Source organism: Chaetura pelagica, unplaced genomic scaffold, assembly GCF_000747805.2.
Source record: "Chaetura pelagica isolate M959 unplaced genomic scaffold, ChaPel_1.0 scaffold657, whole genome shotgun sequence".
NCBI lineage: Eukaryota > Metazoa > Chordata > Aves > Apodiformes > Apodidae > Chaetura > Chaetura pelagica.
The window spans coordinates 454,971-476,950 of NW_009953931.1; the positions used below are offsets into that span (position 1 = coordinate 454,971).

At 35.8% G+C, this 21,980-nt stretch overlaps 1 protein-coding gene across 1 annotated transcript in view; it reads left to right on the forward strand.

Moving 5' to 3' along the window:
* The window catches only part of FBXL2 (F-box and leucine-rich repeat protein 2), a 72,274-nt gene that overhangs the window by 38,744 nt on the left and 11,550 nt on the right, over window positions 1–21,980 (forward strand). The window contains exons 5-11 of the mRNA XM_010001706.1: window positions 11,093–11,147; window positions 12,664–12,738; window positions 16,067–16,161; window positions 19,198–19,266; window positions 19,353–19,448; window positions 19,734–19,860; window positions 20,056–20,130. Of these exons, the coding sequence (XP_010000008.1) occupies window positions 11,093–11,147; window positions 12,664–12,738; window positions 16,067–16,161; window positions 19,198–19,266; window positions 19,353–19,448; window positions 19,734–19,860; window positions 20,056–20,130 (592 nt within the window). The remainder of the gene's footprint in view (window positions 1–11,092; window positions 11,148–12,663; window positions 12,739–16,066; window positions 16,162–19,197; window positions 19,267–19,352; window positions 19,449–19,733; window positions 19,861–20,055; window positions 20,131–21,980) is intronic.

Genomic DNA, 21,980 nt, shown 5'->3' on the forward strand with positions numbered 1-21,980 from the left:
TTCCTTGCATATCAGAAAAAAAACAAAGCAAAATAAAATTTCCAGAAAGCTTTGGTGTATAGAGTAGTCAGCTCTTCCACACTGCAGTGTTTTATCTGTTTGAAGAGCCTATGATCTTTCTCTAGTGTGGTTCACACTCTTCCTGTCATGAACTTTGTTATAACAAAATAAAATATAAATTCAAAGCTTTCAAAGTCACTGAAGTGAAAACCATGGCCTGTTACTTCCAGTCTGCGTTGCACAAGTTAGAACCAACAGGAAGATTTTTCCTCCTGTAGTCATTCATCTGATCATAAACGTAATGAACTTGGTAGTGTGTGAGTAGATGACCTTCGCAAGCTATAGCACCAAGATCAGTACTTACTCCATGGCTGAGACACTAATGGTTGTCTTCATGCACTCATCTTGTTGAAAGTTGATTTCATTCAAAGTGTAAACTGCTAGATGTGGAGATAGATACTGTTTGACTGGATGTGACCACTTCAGAGCTGGAACTGGAGCAGCTCAGCAACATCTTCCATACCTGCATATTGGTTTTGTTCCAGCCCACTCTTTGAAGAGTAGGGGAGAGCTGTTCAATTATAATGGTGCAATTACAGTTTTTAGCAATTATATTATTAAAATTGAACTGATAATCTCTTTTTCTCTCACTAAAGAGACGTTTGGTTTAGCTTGTATGTATGCCATTGCTTCCTGTTTGATTTGAAGTGGAAGAACGTCTCAAAAGATGGTATTTTGCATCTTGTGTCTGAAAACAGTGCTCTTAAAATATTATGACTTCTTTAGTGTCTGTACTATCGCAGTGTTCTCGTGGTGGTATTAAAGAAGCAGTCTGTTTAAAAAAAAAAAAAAAGAATTTTTAAAAGATTTTATTTATTGTTAAGAAATACTCATTTCATATGGTGACGGTGTTGTAAATTAGACTCACAGACCTGTTTAGAAAATGTGATTAAAAGAGACATCACTGAATGATGCCCTGGATAAAAATTCTACTGACTTTGCTTTTCATGCTGTAAGTCCTCTATAGTAGTCTGTAGCAAATACATTATAGGTATTTAAAATCAGAAGCCATCAAATTTGTTCAGGTAGGTAAAATTGCAATCAAACAGATTATGAACCAAATTGATGGTATAGCAAGCAGTTGCTTATGAAAGTAAAATTTATTCCCGTTCTCTGTATTTGCACAAAAATGTTTTTTGTAAAGGGAAGTTTAATAGTGCCTTGTGCAAGTAGCTTTAATTAAATTAAGTCCTTACTGAATTAGTTCAGAGCAACTACAACACTCCAATATTATACTACTCAATATAGGAAATTCCTTTAGATAAAGGTGAGGGAAACATTTGTTAACTAGAAATACAGATATTAACATTGACAGGAATGCAAGCAAAACCAGTAAAACTGGTAACAGCATAGTATAAAATCCAGACTCTGGTGGAATCATACTCATGTCCAGTGGTCCTTACCTCCAAAAAAGTGATCAGCAAACCAGCCAGAATGAACCACAGGCACAGGTCATGAACAAAGTAAAGCCTCTGGAAAGTGGTTAAATATTTTGATCTTTAGCCAGAGAAACAAGAGAATCATAATTCTTTAGGATTCTTTAAGACTTACTGGATGTTCTCAGAATTCTTATGTGCTTTAGTGGCAATCGTTAAATAATATCACACTAACAATACTGGTTTTATTTGTTTTAATGTTATTTACTCAGTGTTAAAATGGGTAATAATTTAACTTCTCTATACCTTCAGCCCTCAAGGTAGTGTATCTAGACTCAAATACACATTGAGAATGCAACAAGTTACAATTTTCTATTTAATCACTTTTTAAAATAAATGTTTCCATGTATTCTGAGGTGAGAATGGGTTTTAAAACTTTCCAGTGATTTACCTCAAATTCAGGACAGAACTTGTGCTTGCTGTGTGAAAACAAAAGGCTCAATCCATAGCTTGGTGGTCAGCATACCCCCTTCCTAATACGGAAAAGGTCTCACACTCACTTTTTTTTTTGCACTGCTGCATGTATGGTTTGTCTGCTTATGAAATTCTTACCAAGATCAATTCCAGATGCAAGTTTATATTTTTCAGTTCTTTGCCTTACCAGCTGGCACTTTGTATGCGTTTTCTGGATTCTTTATAGGAGATGCTGACCACTTGCAAACGATTATATGATCAATTAAGTTTGGCCTTTTGAAATTGGAGTAGGTAGCTGTCATCCTCTATTTAATATGCTTAAGTGATATATTTTTGTTCACAAACAAATGCAAGAGTAAGCTTAAAACTGAATATTTTGGGCAGAGATGTTTCAGATGGAATTTCTTTTAAAAATGTGAGAGGCTCTAAGAACACAATCAGAAAGTGGCACAATAGTGTTCTTGTTTACTTTGTTAATGCAGAAGAGGAGATTTGGGAATCAAATACATATTTTTCTTTTTTGTAAAGGTGCTGAGTAAGATCTGTGAATTGGAAAAAGGAAACACTTTTTAATGTTTCTGCTTGAACAATTGGGACTTGTTATAAATGGAATGTTTCATTATTACCTGGTTCAAATACAAACAACTCTGAGTAAGAACAGGCTTGTGACAAAGGATCAGTCATGGGAACAAACAAAAATAAATAACAAGCATTTGAAGCAGACGTAACAGCTAAACGGGATGTAGCAAGGACTTACACGACTCTTGGAACTCTTAGGTTACCTTTTACTTTGCTTCATTTTGGTTTATTTGCTATTAAGTCTTTCAATAGAATGCTTTTTAACTGATAAAGACTTACTGCCATTTACAGCTTTGTTTACGTTGAAACTGGAGTCTTATTTAAACTCAACCTCTTGCTTAACAAATTATCAAAGCCAAATATTAGGAAGTATCAATGATGTACAGAAGTCATACTTCTTATATGGAACTTTGAGGGGCAGAGAGGGAAATGTTATAATTTCCATGCTAAAAGTGCCATCAAAACATAAAGGTAGTTCAAAAGATGCTCTAACTCCCTAAAAAATATAGTTTTGTTAAATGCTGATACTAGACAGTTTAATACCAAATGCTCATGCTTTTGTTTTTGTCTGTAACTCTGGAAGTATTTATAGAGTTTTTTGTCTGTAACTCTGGAAGTATTTATAGAAGAGATGAGCTTTCTTACCTGTGTCATCCTGAAGCAGACACGGGCATCAGGAAGAGAAGTCTTTTATTCAGGGTCATCCTCCAGGCCAGTAGCAGAGCTACAGGTTGGATCAAGTCTATGAAAGCCTAGTCCAGCAACTAAACAAAGTTTCCATAACTTTTATGGCTGTAGTGGTCGTGGCTTTTGGAGCACCCCTAGGCTGCATGCCACCAGGACGTCGTGTTATTTTTCCACATCTCTACATGGCCACTGTGATCTCTGACCTTCCTCTGAGCTTATGTAGATATATGGAATGGAATGTCTCTGGCCAGTTTTGCTGTCTGTCTAACTCAGCCTCCTATGTGGGGGTCATAGATCTCCCCATAGCATCTGAGCCTGCAGAGTAAAGATGTGACCTTGGAGTCCCAGCAGCTACAAAAACATTCCACTGTTATCAGTCCAAGTTGGAACACTTTGCTACTAGTTAAAAGAAAGCTTACTGAAGGAAAAAAAATATGGTAAAAGGAAAAGTGGCTTAATCCTGGCTCAAACCAGGACAGTGCTCTAGGTAAGAGCATCTATAGCTAAAACTTTGATAAAAATTGTGCTAATGAAGCTACAGAGTCATAAGAGCTGCAACATGCAGGCTTCTAGAAAGAAAATCATAGCTATTCTTGCACTTACAATAATTTATTAAACTGGACAATCCATGGAGCTTGTAAAGTTAGAAATCTGGATCATCCCCCTCTAAAAATATTCCAATTTTAGAAAGGTACAAAGGATGTTGTGGAGATTTTGATGTGCTTGAAGGATGATTGTGGGAGTGCTGGGAGTCCTCTTAGGTTATTACCACTTAATTTCTAGGTAAAACATGTCTTGCCTTGTCCTTCTGTTTGAAAAGTAGTATTTGGTCTTTAATGAATATTGTCTTGGGAAATGAGAAAGATTATTTAAAAAAACTAAATAAACAAAACAGACAAAATGTCATAGCAAAGAAAGGTTTTTAAAGCTTTCTACTTTGGCTTCCTTTTTGGAAGCCCCACAGCAAAATTCCTAACCACTACTATAAAAGACTTAATGATGTCAAATATTAAGATTCTTATCTAATAACAGTTGTAACTGTTTTTCTACTAAGAGTCTTGCGTCATGCTATTACACGAATTAGGATAAGCAAAACAATGAAGTGATTGTTCAAAATTGTTAGATCAACAGCTATTTTGAGTGAAACAGCCAAGAAAGGATGCTGGAACTGATTGTAGCATATATCCCCTTTTGTGAGACATTAGATAAAATTTGTTTCATGGATTGAGCTTTCCTCGAACACTTACATGTAGGAAGTTTTGTGTTTGAGTCTTAACTTCTAAAAGGTTACAAAAATACAACCTTTGAAGTTGCATTGCTTATCCATAATATCCAAGTAAATCTAAATCAACAATGCAAAAGGGATGCGTTCATGTGCCATCTTCTGTGTTTCATTTTCAGAGTAAAGTTGTAAATTGCATAATGTAATTGCATCTATTACCTACATAATTCAGCCTGCAAAAGAAACTACCATGTAATGAAGTTGCTGTTTTCTGTATGTTTAATGGTAAATTAAACAGAACTGGCCCTTCTTGAATTTATCATTGGGCATTTTGTTTCAGACACTAAGAGAATTAGGTACTGAAACTGTTGATGTCCATATATAAGGACATACTTTATGAATAAGTAAAATGTGTTTATTATTTTATAGAGTGAGTAATATGCTTGCAAGTAATGTATAGGCCATAAAAAGTTAGATGCTTTCCTGTAACAGTAAAATGAATCCAGCAGAGCTGTTTATTTGTAGAAAAAGCTGACTTGTGTTTCAACTGAAAATAGATTTTAGGCATCATGTAGACAGCCTCTTCTTTTGCAATTGCTAATACTTTTGTAAGGATTTTGTAGCAATAAGCATCTTGGCAAAAGAAAAGGTTTGCCTTGTAAGGAAATGGTTTTTCGTTTGTTATTGAAAGACTTGCTGTGTAGATTGCTGAGAAAGGCGTCTTAGCCTGAGTAGTTTACAAGTGGAAATTGCAGGGATAAAAATTACTAGAAAGTTTTGGATTGTCTCACACAGGTTCTATTTAAGTGCTTTGCTTCACAAAGTCACACGTTCCTAGTGAAAATGGATTTGTTTTAATGACTGACCTGAAAGGTGAAGCATTAGATGAGTCAGTAGATGTGTGCTTCATGTAGAAATTTGCCTTTTGTACCATGCTGCTGAAAACAAACCTTACATAAATGAGCTAAAAGTTAGTTGTTTCTTAAATAGAAAATAGTCAGACTCCTCAAGCTTTTAATATGCACCACCATTGCATTTCCAAGACAAGAAGTATTATAGGAATTTTTTTAATAAGATATTACTGGGATTTACCAATGGAGCAGATTCCTATCTTCAAAGCTGGTGAAGGTCAGAACAGAACCACCACTTGCACTGTTAATTTAATCATATGGGTATAAATTTATGCGTGCAAAATTCTACGTTGCTGATTATGGCTATAAATTATTCCGCTTGCATGTGTGTTTTCTAGCCTGCATGTTTTTATTATAGTGTTTATATGTGCTGATGGGCTACAGTTATAGGTGACATGCCTCATGCTTCAGTACGCTAAGTAAAATGGGGGAAGAGGGGAGATAACATATCTTATAAATAATTGTTATATATATGTATATATGTATATAAAGGATTGAAATGCTGTTTGGTATTTATTGAATATTACATTTTAGGAGAAAGACAAAACTGTTCCTATGGTGGTTGCAAGACATTGTGAGTATGTGTGTGTACTCAAACATGATTAATAGTGAACTGAGAGTGGTTGATGCTCTTTTCATGCTTGTAGGCTTTCCTTTTTCATTTTGCATTTACATTCAGGGGGGTTTGATATTCAAGGAATTGTGCAAATCAATAATGAAGTCCCTTCCTTAAGCAAGTCCATAGTCTAAAATGGGGAAGACATGACAAATTTGTCATGTGCTTGTTTCATAACTGGATGTTGTGATAAAGTACTAAGAATCTTTTGAACAGATTATCTAGATGATGTGCTGTCTTCAGTCAGCTCGCTCTCATTGCTATTACTTTTCATTCTGATACAGTTTGTCACCATTCTTATATACAAAACCATTATAAATTTAAAAGATATGAAAAATAGAAGTTCTGAAACAGACTTCCATTCTCAGATCAGTTAAGACTTCTGTGATATTGCTGAAGCTTTTATAAATTATCAGACAATTGTGTCGTACTGGAAAGATACCAAATTTGGGGGATTGGGCCAGAAATTCCAGGAAGTCACAGTATGTGTGTGTGGTACTTACTGTATGTATTTTGTTATCCACTTCTTACCAATCCATATAGTATTGTGTCAGAATACTTAGAGTAATTGCTAGGCTATTACTGCAGAAGCTTATTTCTTATGTGGTTGAATTAGGAAGGGTCTTAAAAGGCAAGAGAGAAGCAGTTTGACTCTTGCACATTTTGATTTCTTGCTCTGTAGGTGGTGTGCTGTACAGTGTTGGGGTTTTAAAAAAACCAGCAATTTCTTTTGGTGGATCTACAGGGAAGGGGAAAAAAAATAGTAGGAGCAACATCAGCTATTTCTGTGTTTGGAAAGATATGGGACAGTGTGTTTCTAGCACATGGGCATAATGAAGCTTTTATGGAAATGCATGGGAACATGATTGAGGTTGTAGGTCATCACTGCTTGTAGTTGATGGGACTATATAAACTGCCATGAAAATGCCTTAAAAAGGTGACTTAGGAGGTCTGTGGCCCTCTTATGCTGAGCTATGGTGAGTCTTGGGTATCAAGAAAACTCCAGAAGACTAGAAGACCATGAATCCTGACTGGAACACTTTTTATCTAGGCAAGGGAGAGGTGGCCAGAAATCTCAGCCTTATATTCAGTATGCAGTGGAAAAAACTTCACCATAGATTTGTTTGATAGAAAACTGAGAGAGGAATATAACTGACAACTGTTGTGGTTTTGTGGAAGGTGATTGGACAGTATTGTTCTTGGAGTTTAAAAGTACTTTGCTTTACTAACCAAAATTACATATATATGCTCAGACATTAGACTTTAACATTTTACCCTTTTATTTAAAAAGTAGTACTATACAGTATATCAGTGTGTGTTAAAGGGATTCAGGCTTGGTTGTAGTGTTGTAGCTATCAACAGGTAGACCAGATTTTTAATTTCTTTTTTTAATACAACTTTTTGGAAATCACTGCTTCAGAAGTCACTGAAGTTACAGATAACACAAAAAGAACTGTGATGGTAAACTACTGGGAAGACAAGGCATTCTCCCAAAGAAGTCCAAATAACATGATAAATTGAGGTGTGTTCAAACAAGGTTATTTTTACAGATAAATTTGATGTGGTTAGATACACAGGACTAAAGAATGTTACAGAAAGAGGTAATGCCTGAAGTGTGTAGTCTTAGAAGAAGATGTGAGAAAATGGGTAAGATACTGAAAGTTTCTTTTCTGATGCTCTGTTAAAAAGGCATTTACAGTGGCCTGAAATAGCTCTGAAAATGAGAGTAGTGAAATCATACTTTGTCTGTGTACAGCTTTGTTGATACTAATAAGGTTTTTAATGCTGCCCATGTTTCTGATGTTTACATTTGAAGAAACGTATTGGGAAAACGAAGAATGTGCAGGGAAGATGAGATTTAAAGAATTGAGTAATAAGATTTAAAAAATAATAATTAAAGATTACATTATAAGTAGCTTTAAAACTCAGTAGGAGAAAGTACTAACTGCTAAAGTGTTCTTTAATATGGTGAAGAAAAGTAGAAAAAGCATAAAGCTGAAAGTGAGACATTTACTTTGGAAATAAGGCAAATATTTTAACAGAGTGATTAACCAATGGAGCAAACTACCAAAGAATGTGGTATTTTTCCATCTCTTGAAGGCTTTCACATCAAGAATAGGTCATTTTCTGGAAGCTTTGACCAAATACAAGTTTACCTTTAAGGAGCTAAGGAGCTGTGTGAGCTTGTACGACCCTTTGTGCCTTTGGCATGGAGCTCATGCGTGCGGCAGGTACTGGTATACAGGAAGATCTCCCAATGCCAAACTCGTGAGGCATGTGTCCAGAGTGGATGTGCCTAGGAATGAGAAGTCTTAAAGAGCTCTAATAATCAATAATCAGATTCTTCTTCTTGAGCTCAATAAAGGGTAACTCTGGAAAATCTAATAGCCTGGGATACAGGAAATCAGAATAGATGATCTTAAACTTTACTGTGGATCTATTAATTTAATTTCCAGTTTCCCTGTACTGATCCATGCCAAAGACTTACGTAGAAATTAATCCTGCTGCTGGCTGCATTAGCTTCCATCCATGTAGCCATGATTGTAGAGGACAGGAGTGCTACATTACCATCAGCTGCCCTACCTGGTAATTTTTTCCATTTCCTAGGGTTGTAAATGCCTGCTGACATAGTCCTTTCCCCTAAGTGCCAGAAAACGTCAGTGTCTGACGCTGACAGATGACTGATAATGTCAGTGTTGCCATCTCCATCTTTATCTGTTGGTTGAATTTAAAGTCTCTTAAAGACTTTAAAGTCTTTTAAAAACTTTGAATTACTTTAAACCTTAAAGTCTTGTGTCTTTGTTGGCTAGTTTCCCTTACTTTTAAGTGTTTGTTAGTAGCTCTGTGGGACTGCAGGTAGAGAACCAGGTGTATGTTAGTGGCCAGTATGTAAGACTGTACTATAGAGGATAAATAGAAAAATGTGGGGGAAATGTGGAAAAAATATTTTCAAGAAAGTTGGCAAAATTACTCTTAGAAATTATAAAAGAAGTTACTGGATCTCTTGCCTATAATAGTATTTGACTGAATAGTAATACTTCTGATTTTGCTGTCTTTTAATGCATCCTTATAGTGTTATATATTTTGATGGGGACAGCTTGAGCTGCCTTGCAAGAAGGTTTCTTCTTTAGAACAAAAATAAAAGCCTAAAAGCATCATGAATGTTTCCACTTATTAAAATGTTTATCCTTTTAACACAGAATCACCACTTCTAGTTTTTGATTTTTAAAGAAGTTACTTCATACTGAGTGGAGCAAAAATAAATGTATCTGTTCTGCTTTTGGTTTTAATTTACTTTTGTAAATCATGCATCAACATAAATCTCTTAATAGCAATAGACAATCAAACATGAAGACAGACTGCCAGACAACTTAAGAGTAGTGGGCATGTATAAAATATCCTTCTTCAGCATCTTACAGTTCCTTCAGTTACTTCTTGTTTCAACAGAACTTGATACATCACTTCTAAAGCATGTCACATTCTTTATTTAGGCAAGAGTATTGTGTCATGAAGTGATTTGTCACAACCCTTCCTTCGTTAGTTACTACAAATGTAGAAATCTGTCTTCTGTGCTTCAGCTTCTGTAAATCTCAGACAGCCCTCTGATTCCACTCGTACACTGGTACTTCGAGGAAGCTTCTACACCCCAAGAAGCTTTTGCAGTTCTCTAAGTGTAATCTCCACACTCTCACTTCTGTCATTTGCCTCATGTCAGGGGGAAAAGTGACCTGAGAAGAGGGTTCATGGTGAGTCATTGGTATAAATGCTGCTCTTAAGAGAGAGAATGCTTTCGCTGCTCATCTGAACAGTCCAGCAGTCTTGCTGAGCACATTAGATGTGCACTTTATGTATGAAACACTGCTGTTTCTTACAGTGGGCAGACCTCAGAATGGATGTTCAAATGACAAAATAGATGCTATGAATATAAATATGATTTGCAGGGTTTTATAAATAATTTCATAAGTTCTGAGTATGTTTGTCCTTCTGTTTGTATGACTGATATTTTTTGGAGAAAATGTCTTGCTATACAGTGAAAAAGAGAAAGTGTTTTCATGTGTTAATGAAATACTGGAAAATTAATCTCAGGAGTGATCATAATAAATGTCCAGAAGACTGTTGTATACTTTCATTCACCTCCATTACATTTTTTTTACTCTTACCACAGCTAAAAATCATAGCGCTTAAGATGTAGGCAGACATTTCAAGCTTTGAATTCAAGTTTCCACTTGGAAAATACCAATCAGAATTTTACACTATTAAATTCAGGTTCTCTTACCAGTTGTTTGCTCCATAGTATTAACATCTCATTGTCAGATGAAATTATTATTACTGTTCATTGTTTTGATGACTGAAAAAGTTCACTGGCAAGCAGGTTAACAGTTTATGTGAATTACAGTAGCATCTTTTAAATATTTCATATCTTCATTCTCTAGAGTAGAAAATGCTTTTGGAATAGGATCTATGATTTCATCTTAAACTAATGATTTTTTTTCAGCCTTTGAACTGGTTTCACTGTTGTTTGGAAATGGTATTTAGCAAAATTCATTTTGACAGTGAAAAATTTGTTTCAGAAAACTATTAAGAGTTGGCAGCCTTGAGGAACTGGTTCTGTGATCAGAATAGTAATTCTAAATTTTGAATTGTAGTTGTTTCTTGTAGGGTGAATTAAAAAAACGTAGTGACTGTTTTAGATTCGTAATCACTGTGAAAATCTCTGTGTTAGGACTTAGGCTCTTGAGCCCAGTTTTATCTGTGTGGTGTTTTCCATCTCTTATTTTCACCAGCTTCCAAAATCTTAATCTGTATTTGTGTAAGTTATTTACTTACCCAATCAAAGGTATGTAAGCATTTTCTCTGAATTTTACAGAGGAAAAAAGAATTTCTTGTTCATACATGTTTGGCTAGTGAGGAAGGGGAAACATGAAACAGATCTTCAGAAGAAGCGCCTGCTGATTATAATATGTTAGTGTTGACTGTCTTTAGATGACAGCTAGGATATTATTCCTTAAGTGTCAGTAAGTAAAATAATTTGGTGAAACACTCAGAGTGCATTTAACTTGCTTCTTGTGGAGCTGGTGTCTTTCCGTAGAGCTACGGAACTGGGAATCCATGTATTAGTCTGAATTTATACTAAAACATTTAAATTGTTCTTTTCCTTTCTTCCTAGAATATTTTCTTTCTTGGACATAGTTACTTTGTGTCGATGTGCACAAGTTTCCAAGGTATGTATTTCTGTTGGGGTGTTTTGTTGTTCTTTGGGAAACTTGCAAATCATTGGCTTTAGGGCAATCTGCTTTCTGTCACAACAAATAAATAAATAATTTTAAAATACATTCTTTCAACCTCTTTGTTTATTAAAACAAATAATCAGTGAATCCAGTTTTGCATTCAGATGTGGAATTAGTTGCTATGTACTGGACTTCTTTTTAAAGCCTATGGAAAAGATATCCAGTAATGTATGTTCTATATCTGGAGAAAGGATTAAGCCTGGTTTGGCATAATGGCATTTGCTTTTCATAAAACGTGGCTATATAACACTAGTTTTCAGACACATTTTCTGCTTAAAATTCCATATAGTTTGGTTAATGTGCACCATGTGTCTAAGGAATACATCCATCGTTTGCTTGCCAAGTACAAAAGGTGTTAAGTAGACGGACTGCTAGTAGGAGGAAAAGGCACACAAGATAATAGAGCATGCTAAGTAAGCTTTTATGTTTGGTTTGTTTGGTTTGTCTTGGTTTTTTTCTTGAGTAAAAACCAAAAATACTTTGTTCCTACCTCAGATGGGTACAGTAAAATGCATTCTAATACGACATGAATTAACCTGTGTATTCCTTCTTTCAATGAGGATTGGGTTTTGGTTTTGTTGTTGTAGAGTTTCTTTGTTTGTTTGATTGAATACATAATTAAGTATGTACCCATTTGATTCCTACACCCTTATCACCCCAGCCTGCAACCTCAGTAAGTTTTTAAAACTAATATCAACTTTTCTTAGAACCTTCAGCTAAAGCCTAGAATGCAGTGGAAGAAAACCAAGGTGGCTGAATAAGTTGTGGTTTTGTCTCAGAACTGTCAGTTGGATGCAGAACTATTTTTTTGTGTTTGTTTTTCTGAGTATATTTGTGTTGCTCTGTCTTTTTTATTTTGTTTTACTTTGAACAACTGTTTTTTTAGCAGTGAAGGAAAAAGTGTGAAACACATATGTGTAACTTAGCACGTGTAAAGGAAAGGCCTGATCTTAACAGTGGAAAGTCAGCAGTTTTCTGAAAAGTTTCTATTCGTCTCAGAATAGTAACTAGTGAGGTTGAGGAACTGTGGTTTTATTGGAAGGAATCTCATCTGCAGTTACTTTTCTCCATATAGATCTAGCAAAAGTAACTTACTAGACAAATATATAAAAGCTCTTTCTAAAATGGAGGGATAATTTTTGCTGTGTCCATGTATGTATTTTACATTTACTTTTTTGCTTTCCTGCATGTTTTATGGGTATAAGTTAGCTTTTGAGGTGTAATTGGTTTATGACAGTTAAGATTAATTTCCACAAATTCTGTGTTTTAAACTAGTTTATATTGTATGACTACTAATATCTGCAATTTTATATATATATATATATGTATATATTTAATGCTACCTGAAGTTACATATGTTGTTATATTTGAATTTGTTACATTTGAATTGCTGGGAGGCAAATTAAGGGAGCAGGCAGTGGCGGTAATAAACTGTTTTTGTTTTCTGCAGGCATGGAATGTTTTAGCTCTGGATGGAAGCAACTGGCAAAGAATAGACCTCTTTAACTTTCAAACGGACATAGAGGTTAGTATCTTTGGTTTTTTTTAATTCATTCCTATGGTGATGTGTAAAAACATTATCTCATTTTGAGTATCCCATAGACTGTGCTTGTGTTCACACATTTTAAAGGCTAAACTTTAAGATAATAATAGTGTGAAGGAGCACAAGGAAAAATAACTCTATTTGGTTTTTACAGCGGCTGAATATTTCAGTTTTGGTTGCCAGCTATGTGTCAGATCATTTACATATAAGATATACATGCAAGGCTTTAGAAGTTCAAAGATGCTCATTTTCAGAAAGTAAAGGTATACTTGGTGCCTCTGGGCTGAACGAGATCCTCCAAACCACTTTCATAATCGAGAGGATAATTTTGTTGGTGGTCCCGAGTCTCTCTGTGAGGATGCCATCTAGTGCTGAAAGCTCTCTGAGCACTTGGCTGCAGGACTTTGAGATCGACACAATAAAATGCTGATGAACTTTTCTTACCACTGTCTTGCCTAGATTGGATGTGGTTTGTGTCAGATTACCATTTTAGGAGCATTTGTTTTATAAGGTTTGAACCTTGCCTGAAATGCAGCTAGATGTCTGTTAAAGTCCTTTTCAGCATACAATTAAAGGATTGGGGCAGTCTTGTCTTCCATAAGAAAAACATGTTTGCATTAATGCTATCATAGATGTGCACATCAAAATAAAATATGACATCTGAGAATGAAGACGAACATGCATGGGGAAATACAATTAGTTAATTTAATCTGAACTGGTTTCTTATTTGTTGTTTGATACAAATTTAATTTAGAATACAACAATGAATTTGCTTCTGGATTTTATGTTTTGGCTTCTTAGTTGTATGAATAAAATCCAGATGGGTTTCATTTATTGTATTTTGCTAACCGTGGTTCGAACTGTTCCTAAAGCTTTGCAGTAATACACAGGGTAATTTTTTTTCCCTGGTCTTTTATAGTTTTATTGCCAACTCCTTTCCTATAGTGATGTTAAACACGAGGATCTTACAGAAGCAGCAGAAAGATTTTTGGCATCTGCCTGTATCTAAATGTATATAAGAAGACTTGGAGCTTTAATGTCATATTTTCAGTTGCCTTTAAAAGAGCTCATGTTTCTCATTTGCTAAGAAGTAATGAAGAAAACCAAAGGCCTGTAGTCCTTCTGTTGGTTAAGTCTTTTCTGTGTCTGAAACCTTTCTGCTATCTAGAAATACAGTATTAGATTTTTGTTCTCAGTATGTTTGTCTTACATTGTATCTAGTGATGTTGCCCTTTGAGATGCTACGTTTGGATTCAGGAGAATCCTAGCGTAGGATTCAGGAGAAGGAATGAAATTCAGTTAGATCCTCTTTTGCTATAATAAGCTATTGTGGTTTAGAGCAATTCAGTTACTTTAGTATATTATATTTAAGTACATTTGTAATATAAACCCCTTAAATTTATTCATGAGTATGTTAAACTGGCAATTATTACATAAAGTAGTTTTGAATGAGAGACACTTTTCACGTTTAGTGTATAAGAACTCTGGGGTTTTTTTTCCAGCAGATTTATATAACTATTTTTTTACCTTTAGATTTAAGACAGGTAAAAACATAATTGTCTTTGGCAACTTTTTGCTCAGTTGGACATTGTACTGTTTGGTGATATTTCACATAGCACCAAGCAGTACTTGATCTGAGACTATCACATAATGAAAAATAAGGTCTTGTGAAATTTACCATATTTAAAACCTCGTGGTAGAGAATAAAGGTGAGGGGGGGGGGAGAGAAAATGTTTCTTTTCTATCACAAAGATGTGTGAAGATCATCTTGAAGTTAAATGTGCCTGAGGATTTCTTGGTATGTGGAACCCAGGTAATTTGAAGAAGTTGTTTTTTGAGTGACGTTGAATTACACAAGGAGCTAAATACATTTGGATGCACTTCAGTTGTTTGGGTTTTTTTAAATATATTGTTTGGGATTTTTATGTGTTTAAGGAAATGAATGGGTTTGGGAAAACTTTTTTTTCCTCTTATTGTTGAATAATGCATTAAATTTGTGGGGTTTTTTTCTCTAATATAAATTGAACTTGAGTTATATGCTATTCATTAAAAACTTAATCTTTACTGTAAAGATATTTGGGGTCCACCAAGAAGTAGTTTTAACTAATCAGGAAGCTTTGAAAAATACATAATTTTGTTTGTGTAAGGATTTGTAGTTTGTTTTCATGTACATTGTTCTGAGAGATAAGATAAACAATATTACTTACGGATTAAGAAACAAACTGATTAGAAAATCTTTTCACATAGTGCTACAAAATGTAAGAAACCTTTTATTGTTTCAGTGTCATTGTTACTTTCCTGTGTAGGGTGTGGGGGTGGAATTCCACTGAAATGTAATGTTTTAAGTATTCCTTCTTTAAAAAAGAGAGAGCAGAAAACAAAAGGTGCTTTTATATATTAGTCCTGTTTCTTAAATGATCAATGTTGATTTATTTTACCTTACCTCCCTAAAATTGAGACAATGTGATGTCTAATTGGTTTTTGCAGTAGACACCAAAAAAAAAAGGATAAAAGAAAAAGTATACTTTTATTATAGTTTAAATAACGTTTCCATAATGCTACTTTGTGATTGAATATTAGAATTCCTGTGCCATTCTGCTTACTCCTAATGTACAGCAAAACATGCTTTCAGGATGTAAATAAAAAGCATTTGGTAGCAAATGTGGGGTCAAGTAGGAAGTTTCATTTGTATGCTGTGCTTCAGCTTTTGAGAAATGACAAGGTGTAAAGTCTCTAAGCTTCACAGTGTGAGAAGTTCTTTGGCATTTCCAAGTTTTAGGTGTAAACACTTAAATATATTTGACTTTGAATACTGGCACAGGTTGGCTCCGGCAGATCTTCAGGAGGCATCTGACATGGCTGGTCCCACCAAGGTATTAATCACTTTTCAGTTGCAGAAGGTAACCCATCCCTATAGCAGGGACTGTAAAACAGGAGTTATCAGAGGCTGGAGTTCAGAGTGATGTACTAGCCTAAGTCTTTTAGGACAAGTTAAGCTTACACACTGTAGTAGTATCTGTGATCCTTGAGGAATGGGTATGCCTCCTACTCTACCTCTGTAGCAGTTCTTCAGGCTCTCCACACATCTGACAAAACTAGAAAATCATATTAGCAGTCTAAAGGTTGAATTGAGTAGCATGTCAATGTGAGTGGAGATTCTCAATAGGTAAGTGTTCTTTCTTAAAGTGGCAAAAGAGGTGTCGTTCTGGTGGGGTGTAGCTGGGCTGGTCTTCAGTGCCACATTTTTAATTTGTTTAGAATGTTACATCAGGATAAAACTCAACAAAATTTTCCTTTTGTTTGGTTTAAGGGTCGTGTTGTGGAAAATATATCGAAAAGGTGCGGTGGGTTCCTGAGGCAACTTAGTCTGAGAGGATGTCTTGGTGTTGGAGACTCCTCTTTAAAGTAAGTAAAGTCCTAGTAGTTTGAGACATCACTCATTTCCTCATGCCTGGACCAAAAGCAATTATTGTTATATTTGTTTGGATTTCTCAGTACTGACTAATGACCAAAATGGGATACTTAACTAAGTTCTAAGTAACTTAATAATGACTAAATGACATGTCAGTTTGAGTTCAAAAGTATAGCTACTGTTACTTTCTGGCAATGAGGTAAGGAATGAGAACCATGCTTTTCAGAAATGCCTTTTTTGTTCATTAGTATTACATTGATATCTTTCTATTTTCAAGCAGTTAAAATGTTTTCAGACCTATACTCTGGCATCCTACAATACTAATTTCATTAAGAGTAGTAGTCAGTCAATGTATAGTTTATCTGCTAGTCTGGACAAGAGGTGACCGTAGCGATGGGAGGAAGAATAGAGACTGATACAATTGAGTACCTGCAAAATCAGGAAAGTCTTGGGATTCTCTTCTTGCTCTAACAGAGACAGGCAGACAACAGGAACATCTTGGGAGTCTCTAACAGAGACAGTGCTCCCCCTTCTTTACATGGTATATAAACTGAATTGTGCAGTTTGTTCCCAGAAGACAGTTTGGATCCATATAAGCTTTTTCTGTATGCAAACTGTTTAGCCAGATTCCTTTGTGGATATTTCTGCGAGTATTTCAACCCAAAGACCCTACCTCCAGCTGAAGAATCTCTAAGCTACAAGTACTTCAGAGCTCAAAGAATATTTGGAGAAAGCCCTGGGGCATGGCTTTTTGTAGTTACGCTTTCCTGAGCTGTCAGAGGAGACTTGGCTGGATGGTGTTCAGTCTGACGTAGTGTGGCCATTCTTAGGTGGAAAATAAAAATGCATAAAAAACGTTTGTTAGGCAGTGGGCATTAAGTTAGGGTCTTGTGAACTTTAGCTCATTTCTAAAATGTGTAAGTCAAATTCACTGATATTTGTCTCTAGAGTAAATTCATCCAGCAACGGTTTAAGCAATAGATCTCTTTAGCAACCCAAATTAGCAGCCTGGCTTCAGCTCTGGAGATTTCCCAAGAGCTTTCCCTGCCTCTAGGACATCTCCCTAACTGATCCATCTTGTGTCTCCACCTTCAAGCAGTCGTGCCTTCTCAAGGGAAAGTGTGTATTATTACCATCTCCCAGATTACTGGCAACTAACTGCTGTCAAAAAAGAGGTAGCCCCAACCAGAGTTAACTTTCTGCAGTGCTCCTCCAAGTTTCAGAGCATGCCGACAGTCCCGGTGTCCCCAGTAGGGAAGACAATAGCAGAAGTGGAGGAGAGAGGAAAGGCAGGCTCTGAGAGAGGTAGCAACTGCTGCAGGGAGGAGGTAGTGGGAAAGGCAATGAGAAGGGTATGGGAAGGAGTCAGGGCAGTAACAGTTTTCCCCCCAGTGAGTCAGTTTTCATGTTTGTTTTTGGTTCCCAGCTGTGCTTTTCGGGACAGTAAGGCTAAGGGACTGCAATGTGGGTTGTGAACAGGCCCAAAAATTGTCAGTGGGTTTATTAGTGGTATGAGATGAGGAGAAGGGCTTGGAGATACTTTTAAAGTAGTTATATATTTAGTAAACAGATACTTAAAATAAGTACAGGCCTAGCAGATACCAGCTACCGGTGTGTTACCAGTATTCATACTGGTATTTATCCATGATAACTAACTGGTGCAGAAGGTGGTGGCACTCAGAAATACATATAAATTGAAATTAATAAATTAATTAATGAAATTTATGATAAATGCAAGACCTATCAGACTTTCAAAACAGTAGCATGAGAAAGGTGGCATTAATTTTCAGATACTTGTTCTGAAAGCATCTTTTCCTATGAGGCTTTTTGTGTTGAGATCCTTTAGTTTTGTGGATGATAATTCTTCTATTTATCCTTCTGCTATATCAACTTTTGTTTAAAAATAGCCAATTACCAAAGTAGGTATTGGCTCTGTAAGCACTCAGTGTTTGTGACAGCTCTGTCAGGAGATGCCTGATATTTGAATCTCAAAGTTTGCTATTCCTGCGAGGTATTCCATAGTGTAGTGTCTTTCCAAGTGATTTGAAGAGTGTCTCGATTGTAAATCTCCCTCCAGTGCATGAATTTTGGAATTGCTGTTTTGAGAATTCAAGTGGAAACTCTCACCAGTGTAACTGCTTGCTGGGGTTTTTTCCATTGTTTTCAATCCACACTGGAGAGCCAGGAGGTTGTTACCAGCTGAGTGTGTAGTTGGATCTGTTAACCACGGCAAGCCTCCAGACAAAACTGTTTTTGTGTGTTTCCTCTACCCCTGCCAATAAAATCCATGCAGTTGGAGGATACATGGGCATAAAAACAGTGTTCTGAAATGCAATGCAGCTGTAAATATTACTCTGCAGAGATGACAAGAAAGTTTATGTATTCCTTCTGGGTAATTAGTATAATTATACATACAGGCTGATAACAGTATGATAGCTTCATTTATGGTTAGAGTTCATACCCAGTAGTGCACACATTTGCATTTTGTGTTTTGAAATAATAAATAACTGATTTGCAACCCATCGGGCTTTCCACTGATTATCTGGTAGGCTTAGGTCCCACTTCTGTATTGCACAGGATATGTTCCTTTTCATTTGATGTGACCTCCTTGATAGGACTTGTAAAGTCTTCAGTAATGCGATGTGCAAAAACTCTTCCCGGCAGCTTAATATTTAACCGATGTGCTATGTACCTTTCTCCTTGTGCCCTTAATGGTTTTATTAAGGCATGTGAAGCAAGTTAGTTCTGGCTCATATATGAGCCAGACAGAAATAAACACTTTGCTCAAGTGGTATTTGAGAGAGGAACTACTCTTCGTTTCAGGAGTTACCTAAGACACAAACTTCCAGTAACAAAAGGAAAAAGCAGCCACTGAGAAGCATTTGAGATGCAGTTTGTAATTACTCTGTGGCTTGAAGATTAAGCTTTTTGACTGAGATTATAGGAGGAGGTAGGTGGCAGAGCGCTCTCTAGTGACTGTATTACAACTTGTGACATGATATTAATTCAGCTCTTTGTTGCTGTTTTAGGACCTTTGCACAGAATTGTAGAAACATCGAACACTTAAATCTAAACGGGTGCACAAAAATCACTGACAGGTAAGTCAAAGGGGTTTTTTGTTTGATGAGGAAATTTGGAAAAAGAAGTAGCTGAAGGTATTTTTAGTGTGTCTGCTGTTTTGCAGCACGTGTTACAGTCTTAGCAGATTCTGTTCCAAGCTGAAACATCTGGATCTGACATCTTGCGTAGCCATCACAAACAACTCTTTGAAAGGCTTAAGGTAAGAAGATTCAATGTTTTGTATTAAGGAAAAGTGTTTAAAGAGCAGTTCAGCATTTAATAAAGTTTAATAAATCAGTACCGAACCTTAATAGTCTGTATCTAGCACTTCTTGGGTGTAGATTATGATGTTTGTGTGTGGTCTTTTCTCATGATGTTTTTGTGGAGGCCTGGTACGGTCCACTGGCTATCATTAATTTCTAACAGTGTGTTTAATTTGGGTTTCCCACTGTTATGACTATTTGAAGGCTGGATTTAACTTTATGTATTTTCTTAATTCTCCCAGTGAGGGTTGCAGAAATCTGGAACATTTGAATCTTTCCTGGTGTGATCAGATTACGAAGGATGGTATTGAAGCACTGGTGAAAGGGTGTAGTGGACTAAAAGCTCTATTTCTTAGAGGTTGCACACAGGTACATAACTGCTTGGGTGATCCTTTAGGAATAAAATTTTTATTTTGGGTTTTTGAAATCTCCATGAATTAAAAATTGCCATTTTTGTTATAGTCTTTTGTTCAATATTACAAGATGTGTACATTCCTTGGGCTACTTTGCTGTGCTTTTAATTTCTTGTTTCTTTTCCTATGTCCAATTTAATTGCTAATACAGTTAGAAGATGAAGCATTGAAACACATTCAAAATCACTGTCATGAACTTGTAATCCTGAATTTGCAATCCTGTACAGTAAGTATTTGAAGGTTCAAAAGATACGTTCTCTAAGGATCATAAACCATTTTTAAATGCTAATGAATTGAGCTGCTGCACATCTAAATAATTCAAATAGTCTATCTCAGCAATTTACAGAAGTTTCTATGGAATACTGGTCTTAAATGAGCTGTCTGTTGCTACAGCTGAATGTGGATTTGGAGTGCTAGGGGATTTTTTCCTCTCATTACATCTTGTAACTGTAGCAAGCTCTAGAGTAAGAATTAACTGCATTGATTCAATCCCATTAACTGTGTATGAACTAAACCATGCAGTTTTACAGATGAAAATCTTGTTCTCCCATCCCTGAGGTCAAACGTTTTGATCTATTCACAATTTTAAAGTTTTTGATTGAGCAGAAGCCGTATTCTGGGCTACATAATTGAGAGTAAAATTTAATGGCATCATAACTGGAGATGTTTGAGAACCATTTTGTTAGCAGGAGAAGGACGTGCTTTTTCAGTAGTAATGGAAGAACACATGCATTTGTAGTGAAATGACTGGGAATCTATGATGTAGTTTTAATACTACTTAGAGAATACACAAAAATGAAACTTGCTGTATTTTATATTTCCTTTTTTGTTTTCAGGAATGGGAAAGATCTCCTTTTAGATTTTTAAAATGTATTTCAGTCAGTCCTTATAAATAAGCCTTAGAAAATATTTAAATACATTAGAAACTCCAGTGTTTCACTCAAATTTGAATAATGTTGTTAGGCTTTTTGTTGTGAGTTTTTTGGTTTTTGTTTTGTTCTGATGGGTTTTTTTGGGGAGAGCTTATTTGTTTTTGGAAAGTTTTCTACAGTTTTAGTTCTAGAATGTATCATAAAACTGCTTGGCCTAAAACTTTCAAATCTTGTGGTATTCCTGAATTAATGTGGCATGGGACCATTTTTTATTAAGATTGGATGAAAATTTTTGGTTCCAATAGATTTTTGAGTGTTAGGGACTATTAAATGTTACATTAAAGAAAATGCAGAAATTAAGAACAAGATTAATACAAAGCCTGAGCTTCCATGAGACAGATGTTTAATGAAAGAGAGAATTTTCAGACTCTTCAGTCTAAATTCAGGTGCTCACTGAAGTTGGGCACCTAAAGATAATGAGAATGAAAGGAACTTCCTACTTTTGGTGAGAACCACACTTAAAAAATTAAAGGCAGCACATTATTTCTTCCCCTTTCACTCTTTCTTTTGCTGTCCTTCTTGTGCTTTATCTGAGACTAATGGGACATAGCAAGGCCAGCCTTTTGGTGGTAAACTCTCAAGAGGTCTGATGACAGTCAGTTATGATTTCTCCCACTGAAAAGGAGCACTGGAATAGAAATGTACCAGAGTTTTCCCATGGCCAGTTTTTGTCATGTAGGTATTAAGTACCAACAACAAAAAAACCAGCCTTCATGAGTGAAATAATTTTTCCCTTTGAAATTTTTTAGTTGATAGTCTGGGTGTCCTACCTAGTTATGTGTGCTTTAAAGTTTTGTTTCCCTGGAGATGTGTCCTCCTCCTGTGGCTTTAGAAGCATGTTACCAGAAGCAGGTCCCTTCATGCTTTGTGTGATCCACACTTTAATTCTACTGGCTCTGTTTTATGGATCTTGTAAAATACCAGGCCAGCTCCAGAAGCTGTGGATACTAACTGATACTAACTCTGAAAACTGCACATTTGAAAGGTACGATCTTTGGAGTGTAGAAACTGGGGACTTGCAGGCATTTTTTGAGCAGTTTCCTTTCCTGAGAGGGATGTAGTCATTGAAATCACAGGCCATTTCAGAGTGGAAAACTTTCATAAAGAAATTCAATATCATGTCCATCTCCAGCAACAGCATAAA